General features: G+C 43.2%; 1 protein-coding gene across 1 annotated transcript in view; it reads right to left on the bottom strand.

Annotated features, from left to right (window-relative positions):
• LOC126188298 (sodium-coupled monocarboxylate transporter 1-like) overlaps positions 1 to 11,722 on the bottom strand; it is a 111,478-nt gene that overhangs the window by 1,682 nt on the left and 98,074 nt on the right. The window contains exons 10-12 of the mRNA XM_049929884.1: positions 10,488 to 10,671; positions 8,648 to 8,734; positions 5,856 to 6,031 (exon numbers count right to left, since the gene is read on the bottom strand). Coding sequence (XP_049785841.1) covers positions 5,856 to 6,031; positions 8,648 to 8,734; positions 10,488 to 10,671 — 447 coding nt within the window. The remainder of the gene's footprint in view (positions 1 to 5,855; positions 6,032 to 8,647; positions 8,735 to 10,487; positions 10,672 to 11,722) is intronic.

The following is an 11,722-nucleotide window of genomic DNA, read 5'->3' as shown; positions in this document are numbered from 1 at the left end:
AGCCACAATTTCGCAGCGTACACAAGGGAGTCATCATTTTCAAACCTTGTTCCACGAAGAGAGTCTTTCAGTTTCCCAAAGAGATGATAGTCACATGGAGCCAAGTCAGAAGGCGGGTGTTTCAGTGTTGTCCATCCGAGTTTTGTGATCGCTTCCATGGTTTTTTGTCTGACATGTGGCCGTGCATTGCCGTGCAAGAGCAAAACATCCTGCTTTTGCCGATGTATTCTTACACGACTCAGTTGAACTTGAAGTTTCTTCAGTGTCGTCACATATGCATCAGAATTTATGGTGGTTCCACTTGGCATGATGTCCACAAGCAAGAGTCCTTCGGAATCGAAAAACACATAACTTTCCCAGCAGAAGCTGTGGTTTTATTTTATTTTTTTTCTTGGGTGAATTGGCATGATGCCATTCCATTGATTGCCTCTTCGTCTCTGGTGAAAAATGATAGAGCCATGTTTCATTACCTGTCACAGTTCTTCCAAGAAATTCATCTCCATCATTCTCGTACTGTTCCAAAAGTTCGCTGCATACCGCTTTCCTTGTTTCTTTGTGAACCACTGTCAACATCCTAGGAACCCACCTGGCACAAACCTTTAACGCCAACACTTTCAGTATTCTGCAAACACTTCCTTCCCCTCTGCCAACGTAGCGTGACAATTCGTTTACTGCGATGCGTCTGTCAGCAGTCACCAATTCGTTAACTCTCTGCACACTGTCTGGAGTGTGTGCAGTACGAGCCCTATCGCTGCGAGAACAATCCTCAATATTGCCGTGCCCGCTTTTATCACGTAACCTGCTTGCCCACCGGCTAACTGTACTGCGATCGACAGCAGCATCTCCATACACCTTTTTCAACCTCTTGTGGATGTTTCTCACTGTCTCGTTTTCAAAGCAGAGGAATTCTATGACAGAACGTTTGCTTCTGACGAACGTCAAGTGTAGCAGCCATCTTGAAGACATACTGTTACGGTGCCACTCACGGGAACAGGTTGAACTAAGTTTGAAAACAAGCGGGAAGGATGTATCTACACACTATAAAACTTTCACACATGCCGAATGAAAACTGTATTTTTTACAAAAATAGTTAGCATTTCTTCTGGAGTGACCCTCGTATCATCATATCGATTACATCCTATACAAAGACCACATGTACAATCATTATTTAACTGAACTTCTATATGTCATGTGTGCAGACAAGGGCGTGCTGAAATGTAATGCCTCCGAATTTTTTATGTGAAAACAATTTAAAACTTTTTAAACAAAACCAATTTTCTTTAGTCTTCATATTTGCAGCCCCCTGCCTCCAAAGGGCTCCGAATTATACGAGAAGCGTTCAACGAGTAATGCAACACATTGTTTTCTCAAAGCAGGTTGGTTTTATTCAGATTACTAATACACTATATTATTCCCCAAATTTCTGGCTACACAATCCTGTTTTTCAGCATAATCTCCAATACACTACTTTACTGCGAGTGCCCATATGACCCCATGGTACAACTCTATTGGTCAATGTCGGAGCCAACGTCTTGCTGCATCAATAACCTCCCCATCATCCATATACTGCATCTCGTGGAGTTCATCGTCCATTGGACCAAACAGATGAAAATCGAATGGCGCGAGGTACGGGCTGTAGGATGGATGAGGAAGAACGGTCCAATGAAATTTTTTGAGCTCCTCGCTGGTGCAGAGATCTGTCTGGAGAAGTAGAAGTTCGTTTGCATTTTTGTGGTGACGGTCACGCTGAAGTCGTTTCTTCAGTTTCACGAGGATAGCTCAATTCACTTCAGAGTTAATCGCTGTATCATGATGGACGACAGCAAACATAACAACAGCTTCAGAGTCCCAGCCCGTGTCGCCATGACGTTACCGGTTGAGAATTTTTATTTATTTATTTTTATTTCTTTATTTCTTTATTTATTGCCAAAGTATAGACCACACAGCCCGCCTTCGGCAAACATTAGTATTGTATGAAGTGTGGATGAAGCCCGACCGACAGACATTACATGCATTGATCAAAAATGATAGTGCATTGAGAATGGCTAGTATCTAGCTGAAGTCTAGATCTGCCAATAAAATTTCAAAAGGACGACTGATAGCTGAAATCTATTATTTACAAGTCAATATAACAGTCACTGCGTGCAACAGCCTTCTGAATGGAGAGTAACCTGAAGAAAAGTGTTGCCTTACTTACTGAACACGCCTCTTAGCGTCGGGATGTGTAACGTAAGTATGTCGGTACGTGGGAAGCAGCGTGCCTGTAATCGAGTTTAAAATTCGGAGAGTTCGTCCACATGTGGAGTACTCTCTCCTTCGTCATGACAATGCCAAAACCCACAGAATCGCTGCGACATCTGCAACAATTCTACACCTTGTGTTCACTGTCATCTATCATCCTCCTTATAACTGCTACTCGGCCTCATCCGATTTTCATCGGTTTCCTAAACTTAAACAACCCCTGCAAGGACCACTCGATAGTGACGGATCGCTGCAAGAAGAGATGAAGTTGTAGCTCTGTCAATAAAAGTTCTGTATTGACGGTATCAAGAAACTGGTCTCCCGTTGGCAGAAATGTGATCTTCGCCAGGGTGACTATGTTGAGAAATATCTATGTAGGAATGAAGAATTAATATATAGACTGTTAATAACGTTTGTTTTATTTAAACAGCTATAAGACTTTTTGCATAAAAAATTCGGTGACATTACTCTTCAGCATGCCCTCGTAATATCAGCTTTGTCGAGCTAACTTGTTTCGTATTGCGAGGAAATGGTGTACTGACTTCGTCAAAATTTTAACGTGTACTTTTAAACAAATGATCTTTACCTGCGCTATAGTAGTACTATTTGTCACTGTTGTCTTATGTAAATCAAGTAGGGAGAGTAAAACGCCTTTTACTTTGATGTCTTTTCTTACGTTGAAGTAGAATAATAGAGGAACACTTGTAGGTCAATCGTGGCCAGAGGTTGCTGCAGTAAGGTGGCATTGTGATGCCTGTAGCGAGCCGTGGCGATGGACAGTAAATAGCGCTGCACAGTGTTGAACTAAGCGGTCTGATGTGTTTAACTGCAGCAGAAAATCGTCTCTTTTCTGTTGTTGCTTCAGATGTGACATTTTTCGGGTATAAAATGTTAATGTTGCTATCTCCGCTGGTTTAGCATGGCGGGCTGCAGCTAGAACTGTGGTAAGAGTCGTACAGTTTCCAGTTCTGGCAATACTACAGTTTCGTTACAAGTGCCATTGTAGTTTATTGTGGACTAATAGTTTCCTGCGACTTACAGCGTTTCCCAAACTCATGTGTTGCTTTAGAACTACAGTAGTTTTGTGTGTGGATGAGTAACAGAACAGTAATCAAATGTAGTGCAGTATTTAAGAGAGTGCACTCTGCATAAAGCAAAAGTGTCTTGTCAGCATTAAAACAGCAGACACTGTGATCATTCATTGTAAATCAATCATAGTTAGTGATTTTTACATCACTAATAACTTAATTATAGCTTATTTTATGTGGTGTTACAGAGTCACATTGCTACATTTCTCGGCTGCATAGCTCACGCATCTGTAGCACGTCAATGTTACAGTAACGTCACGAAACTTTATAGGCACGATTGATTCGCGAAAGCGAACAGTTGAAAACAAAAATATAACAAATAAGGGTCGTTACAAGCTACCGGCAAGTTACCTCATGAAAAGATACTGTGGCTTAGAGCGAATTGAACTGAAGTGTGGAAGAGGTGGGACGAGTAATGGAGGCGGAAGGAGAACAGAAAGGGAATATTTACAAAGAAATACACCTATGACCCGAACACCTGATTTGTATTCCAGTCAAATTAATTTAATCGTGAACGTTTCAAAACACACCATTATCAACGGGGACTGATGGCAAGTAATCCCTTGGTAGCATAATGCCTTAGCACTACACCACGCCTGTTGTGAATTGGCAGGAGCCAATTCACTGAGTTTGGAGGAAGCCGAAAGGCACGCGTTTAAGCTCACGCAGACTGGCGTGAGGTCTGGAAAATGACAAGGAATTATAGTAGCCAAAAATAGTACATAGCTTCTGGAATACTTAACTTTAATCCATAATTGGAGAACATCGCTCTTGTTGATACATTATACAATCTCAATATAAACTGGTCATGGCGCCTTGCTAGGTCGTAGCAATTGACGTAGCTGAAGGCTATGCTAACTATCGTCTCGGCAAATGAGAGCGTATTTGTCAGTGTAGCTTCGCTAGCAAAGTCGGCTGTACAACTGGGACGAGTGCTAGGACGTCTCTCTAGACCTGCCGTGTGGTGGCGCTCGGTCTGCAATCACTGACAGTGGCGACACGCGGGTCCGTCGTATAATAGCGGACCGCGGCCGATTTAAAGGCTACCACCTAGCAAGTGTGGTGTCTGGCGGTGACATCACAACGACAGCCTTAAATGACAAACAGTATCCCCTTAAACCCGACGATGTTCAGTCTACGCTTTTCCTGGCACGTTGCCACTTCTCGAATAGCCCCTTTTGTAATAGTGATACAATCAGAGCTCATCCCCGGTATTTATGTGCAAAGGCCTGACTCAGTTGCAATACTTCTGCTACTGCCTCCATATAGCGGGGTTTATGAATGGATGTGACCAGTCGGGGAACCCAGCCGACGGCGGCCCTTGTCTGTATCAAAAGTCTGTAATATATCGAAGAAGTGATACATACTGATTTTCAGCTTTTCCACTATCGAGGGTCTCCAAGCAAGAAGGCCACAATTTGCTGTTTTCTGCTTTTTACACACCGATAGGCTACCATTTCATTCTTCGTCATTCGGACTTGCGCTCATCAGTGGAACTACTATCTGAACCGTCTAACCACTCTGTCACATGACAGTTCATTGGCGTACAGTTCCACCAACGTAACCATTTACAAACTCAGCGGGATCTACGGGCCCAGAGTGCATTTTTATTGCTGCAACTGTAAGAACCAGTTTATTCTTGAAAATTTTGTGTCCTGTATATGTTTAGGATGAATATTACAATTACATCTATGATGCATTCGTTAAAAAATATAAAAAATAAAAAGACATACGGGTCTCTGGGAGGCTCCCACTTGGTACTACGCTACGTATTTTGATAGATTATTTTGTTATTTATTACAATGTGAACGCCACAAATTTTAAAAATAGTTAGGAAACTAGCCTCAGATGATGGAATTCTTGGCCGTCCGCGGTGGCCGAGAGGTTCTAGGCACTTCAGTCCAGAACTGCGCGACTGCTACGGTCGCAGGTTCAAATCCTGCCTCGGGCATCGATGTATGTGATGTTCTTAGGTTAGTTAGTTTTAAGTAGTTCTAAGTGATTGATGACCTCAGATGTGAAGTCCCATAGTGCTCAGAGCCATTTGAACCATTTTTTGTTGGAATTCTTGCGATGCTGCATGAATCTCATTTCGTTGATCCGATAGATGTCTTGTGCAAAGTTGATGAGGACTTTGCTTCAGAACAAGGTGCATCAGAATCGGAAAATAACCTTTAACTGAATTCTGAAAGAAACGACATTCCCGTCGAAAATTCTTATGGAGATTCCGGCAAACCAGTCTTTTGTTTACGTTATTTATGTAAGGTAGGAAGAGGGCCAAATCTGATGCTACACCGTCTATTCCCGTCGAATACCACCGAGGGACAGATCAGTACGAACACAGACACACGAACACACCTCTTGGAACGAGGCAGAGAAGTTTGGCATTTAATCCAGTAAAGTGGCACAAACTCTTGATCACTACTTAATTCTAGGACCTCTCCCTCCTCTGCTCCCCAGATGTTCCTTCAAAACACTTCTTTCACCGCCAGGATTAGAACTGTCTCCGAACAGGAATTAGCTTACCTCGGAGTACTCGATGTGGCGACAGTTTCGATGACGGACGTGAAGTTAGCAGCGCAGCCTTCGACGGAGGTGGGTAGCGGAGGGTACCTGATGCGGCCCATGGCGTGCGCATGTTGCGCCCCTGTCAAAATGACTGCCACCACCGCCATACCCAATAGGCTGCCGACCACAGCACCCTGTAATTAGAGTACGAGTGGATTGCAATGAGCTCTATCCACTACTAAGTGTCATTCCACCTTCCATTTATTACATATATGAAAACATCGTTTTGAAACATTCGTTCTCCAACACCGAAGATATTCAAGTAGCACTGGGTCGGATTCAGCAGAATGTTTAGAAAGTAAAAGCAATGCTAAAAGTATCAGCACATTCTCTTCATGAGATGGGTACGCACTGACATCTAATGCAAATAATCTGCTAGTGGTATAGACATTTGTTTTCGGCGCGCGCTCGTGTGTGTGTGTGTGTGTGTGTGTGTGTGTGTGTGTGTGTGTGTGTGGTGGCTAATGAGAAGGAAAGTATTATCGTGGTAACATCCCTGAGACTATAGTACACTCCGTCTCTGTGATAATTGTCAAACACGTGCATCACATCATGTCAACAGAGCAATAGTTTCTATCGTATTTCATTGCAGTTTGTTTCTGAGAGAAAGAACCAAATCACATTAGACTGCTCCAGACCGAGATAAGGACGTCCATTACACCATCTTAGAGGACCACGGAAGGTGTAGGAAAGAATTCGTGGAGAGGTGAAATTCCTAACCGGTACTTGAGGCGCGCTCGCACCTTTTGTTAACGTACTCTCCAGAAAAGGCAAACATCCACTTTCGAGCCCCGGTCAGGCGCATAACTTTAAGTTGTCACAAACCCCTCACTCTGCATATACTATCCACATCATGTACTGCATCACTGAAGTGACTAATCCATACATAGTTGAACAGTACTGATAATTCCCATCCTCAAGAATGCTACAATTCCTGTGCACATTACAAATAATTATACGACTTTTGAGGATAAATCAGTACACCATTACAATGTAGCAATGAGATTACACCTCGTCGTATTCCACGAATGCCTAGTAGGCGAGGTAGCGCCTGCACCCAGCGGTGCAACAAGAGTGCATTATTCGTGAGATACTTATACGACTTGAGAGTTGCCCACGTAAGGTTTTAGTCGGCGACCACGAGGGAGGGTCACCGTATTGTGCACCAAGCAAATCGTGACGGGTTCACAAATGGTTCAAATGGCTCTGAGCACTATGGGACTTAACTTCTGCCGGCCGGTGTGGCCGTGCGGTTATAGGCGCTACAGTCTGGAACCGCGTGGCCGCTACGGTCGCAGGTTCGAATCCTGCCTCGGGCATGGATGTGTGTGATGTCCTTAGGTTAGTTAGGTTTAAGTAGTTCTAAGTTCTAGGGGACTGATGACCACAGCAGTTGAGTCCCATAGTGCTCAGAGCCATTTGAACCATTTTTTTGACTGATGACCACAGTAGTTAAGTCGCATAGTGCTCAGAGCCATTTGAACCATTTGAGCCACTTAACTTCTGTGGTCATTAGTCCCGTAGAACTTAGAACTACTTAAACTTAACTAACCTAAGGACATCACACACATCCATGCCCGAAGCAGGATTCGAACCTGCGATCGTAGCGGTCGCGCGGGTCCAGACTGTAGCGCCTAGAACCGCTCGGCCACTACGGCCGGCGACGGGTTCACATCTGCACCTGTTATCCAAGAACAAGTTATGGATTCACTGCACAGTTCTGCGTTATCCCGAACCATTGATCGGAGATTAGTAGCAGCCGAGCTAGGGAGTTGCTATCTCATGCGTAGGCTGCCATTAACACAACACAAACGGCTGCGCTTGGAGCTACCCCGGGTGACCGTCAGCGGCAAGTACGGTGGCGACCTCAGGAGAGATCCCATTCTTCCAGTCTTTTCGAGAAGCACGGGATGTTCTGACATCGTCGTGTAGGAAGCCGTTTCTTATGACTTCACTTCATAATATATATTCAGGACATGGCGTACCGCAGCTTTTATATATTTGAAAAATGTAATTTACCGCCTTGAGCTGCTGGTAAAATACATCATTCACACAAACAGTTTCAGTCATATAACCAACATTAGGTCCATAAAAGTATTCACAGAATCATTTTACGTGAAATATAAAATTGTGATAAATCCATGAATTATACAATGTTATCTTGTCGTAATACACGAAATTACATCGCCAGTCTATAAAAACACTGCTAGGTATTCATTCATGTAATCGGCGTATACACTGTGTTGGTAGTGATCGTGTGAGCTCCGACGCCACACTGCTAGTTGACGGACATCTTGCATCATCATGTGTTACATTTGTGTTTGATGGTGTCGAGATTGCACTTTTCAACAAAATATTGCTCATCCACACATAGCACCTGTCCTCGTGTCCTGCGTGTTACTCTTGTCGCCCGTCAGATAACCATATCTCTCCTCGATAGACCAGCTCGGACGCCAATATCCAGTATACCAAGGTCTGTGAGCCGGCCTGTGTCAGGAGGGGATACCACGAACCATGGCTTTAAGACGCCCTTCCCAACCGAATCAGTGCATGGATCCAAGTCGTGTCTTACTGATAACTGGGCTCATACTGCCAAGTTCTTTGTAAATTTTGCTCGATTTCCCAATCACTGCAACAATATTACATATCCTGTCAAACCTTAAAGTTTCATTTCGTTTCCTCCTCCTCCAGTTCTAGGAGCTTTACTTATTGTGTCAGACAGTGTACTAAGATGTCTAACTAATTCTTACCTTGGTGTTTGCTGACGGCACCAGCATCCCAAGTGTGAAGAGTCCCAGCAACGCTCCATTCGTCACACCGGCGATACTGTATCCCAGCTATGGACACGAGAAACGTTTATTGTACACACAGAAAGTGAACGATAATTATGTGGCGTTAGAAATATTTTATGGGTGTGTTGCTATACAGCTAGAATGAATGTTGAGAGCTGCATTATGCAGTCCACAGCTGTAGCCGTATATTTTATTACAGACGATCGGTCTGGAATCAGACCATCATCGGTCCAAATGCCATCTCAGCTATGCTTTGCGTAACTAGAATAACTGTTAACAGTTGTTGATTGTTCCTTCACTGATAATAGCTGTATATAAAGACCATTAGGCACTATTTCTGTTTAATCTTATGGACGAGTATTAGGTAAAATGGACATAATGTTGAGTTGACCACAATATGTTGCGAGAGGCGGACGCCAGTATAGACTGTTGCAGGGGGTACTACCAGTAGTAGACAAGCAATAACAGCAGAATGCGACGATCAGGAGAGCTCAGTTCATCGGATGTCAACTGAGCAAGAAATCAGTCAAGCACTTACCAACTCTTCTGAAGCTGCCCATATCGACTGTTGGGGATGTGACTGAAGTGGAAACGAGAAGGAACAAATATAGCTAAACCAGCAGCAGGCAGACCTCGTGAACTGACTAACGGGGACCATCGAGCATTGTGGAGGGTGGTTGTAAAAAATAGTATGAGATTAGCGGGAGGAATCAATCGTGAGTTCTATAGCGGCACCACCAGTCCAGATAGTAGAGTAGGGAGTTTGGTTACAGTGGCAGAGCAGCTGGTCATATGCCACATAAAATGTTAAGCGATGCGTGAAGTTGTGTAAAGAGCTGGACAGTGTATGGCTGGAAAAGAGTTCTGTGTGATGAATCACCTTGTACTCTGTGGAAATACAGTAGTAGGGTTTGAGCTAGGATAATTACAAAAAGACCTTGTTTTTTAAGTGTAGTTGCGTGAGTAAGACAAAAAAATACTGTTCATTAATGTTAACAGTAATCATGTATACATATTTCGAAACTGATTCGCCCTACGTCATGCAATAAAAGAATCTTTCAAATGATCTATGGAACACGTAACCAACTAACCTACTCACCTGTCATCATGTGTACTGTCAACAGTAAAGCAACGAAAATGTGGGTGCTTTTCGTGTGAGGGCGTGGTCCACTATTTGCACATAAGAAAATGTTAAATTCCAAAGGACACGACCACATTTTACAGCACTGTGTACTGTGCACAGTAGAGGAAGAGTTCTGAGACGATGACTGTTAGTGTCAGCATGACAATTCCCCGTATCATAAAGCAGAAACTGTGAGGCAACGGTTTGTGGACGATAACATTCCTGAAACGATCTGACCCGCTCAGAGTCCCGAACTAAACAAAATGGAATACCCCTGGAATGACTTTAATGTCGAATTCGCTCCAGATGGTTGTCATCAGTAGGAGAAATCTGCTGCAGCCCAACAGTCGCCTTCAGACAGTAAAAAGTCTCTGGACCTGCACCTTTTCACTTTAGATATATGGAGATGAACGTTCCAGTAGCAGCAGAACGAAATGTTAATTTTGTATCTTAATACGTTCTCCTAAGGTAATTGTAACGTATATAAGTATATGCCGAATGGGATCTGGTAAGGCGATCTCTACATGAGAGCAAATTTCATCCATCATGCATCTCGTTAGTGGCATCCGGAGACAAAGCTTAATAACAGCAGCGAAAATTTTAATCGTCTCCTTAGTTATCGGATTTATTTATTTGTCAAAGTCATCCATTTCCCTTCCTTGCTACATGTCTCACCTCAAGTACGGTGCCCAGCTTCTCGACGACGAACACCAGCGCCACGGTGACGGCGCCCACAACCAGTACGATGCTTTGCATTATAAGGTTCACCACGACGTCCGACTTCTTGCCAGGCATCAGAGGTAGCAGGAAATCCTCGTAGATTGTGCCGGATAGCGCGTTAAGGCAACCAGACATGGAGCTGCAACAACAACAAAATATTTCAAATCCAATCCATAGGACTAGACTTTAAATATCTAATTTACAGGCGCTAACATTTTTTACAGCTATTATCCACGAATTTCCGAGTATTTCTTTCCGAACGTGCATTGATGTTTCGGCAGAGTTGCATTTCAATAAACGAGCAGCTGCACAATGTTTGCAGCTACTTTCTCTTTATTCTTATAGGTGAAGTTGCCCTTGCCGCTTATCACTTAACATCTCTCTCATCCGCCCACTTCATGTCGTAATATAGTCAGTTCTTCTTTAGATGAAAAGACGACGGAAGGGTGCCTTGATGCGGCGGAGATGGGGAACGATCTGGAATTTACCTAGGAGGGTTGTGAGAGGCCACGCAAAAGCCACAGTCTAAGTCACTAGTGTAGTAAACGAAGGGTTTCACCTGCTGACCGGGCTCTGATCGTGTGTGGCTCATCTGCTTGCCACACATGCATACTAGAGCTCTGCGCATTATTCTCCGCGAACAGTTCTTCGGTTTGCGTATGCTCCTGCTTTCAAATATGTTCTCTGTAAGCCATTAGTGAAAAAACGAACCTAATGCAAAGTAATTCATAAATAAATGGAATTTGTTTAGTTACAATACTTCAGATTAACAATGCTTAGTCCGAAACAGGAGATACGTACTGCGTTAATATGTCTGTTTTGAACGTATGTTTATTCACATTCATCATTTTTCTAAATTTACGATTACTATCATTGATACGGGCCGTGAAAGCTCATTACAATAGTAATTCTTATCTCAGTAACAAGACAAGATATCTGCAGGTGAAAATAGTCCCTTTGTCTTGTTGGATGATCTTTCTCAGATCATGTGAAACCTATGAAATGAAATTTGGCGCATGTACAATTACCATATATTCGAGAAGAAACTGGTTTCAGGAGCATGGCAACTTGTATTTTATACATTAAGCCTAATGAAAGTACAGACCTAAACATTACTTTTCAAATCTGCTGCACTGCGTCGCTTTCGACAAAGGGAATGAGACCAACACAAATTCTCAATTACGATAATA

This window comes from Schistocerca cancellata, chromosome 5 (assembly GCF_023864275.1).
Source record: "Schistocerca cancellata isolate TAMUIC-IGC-003103 chromosome 5, iqSchCanc2.1, whole genome shotgun sequence".
NCBI lineage: Eukaryota > Metazoa > Arthropoda > Insecta > Orthoptera > Acrididae > Schistocerca > Schistocerca cancellata.
Note: the sequence above shows the minus strand (reverse complement) of the source record. Positions and strands in the feature narration are given on the sequence as shown.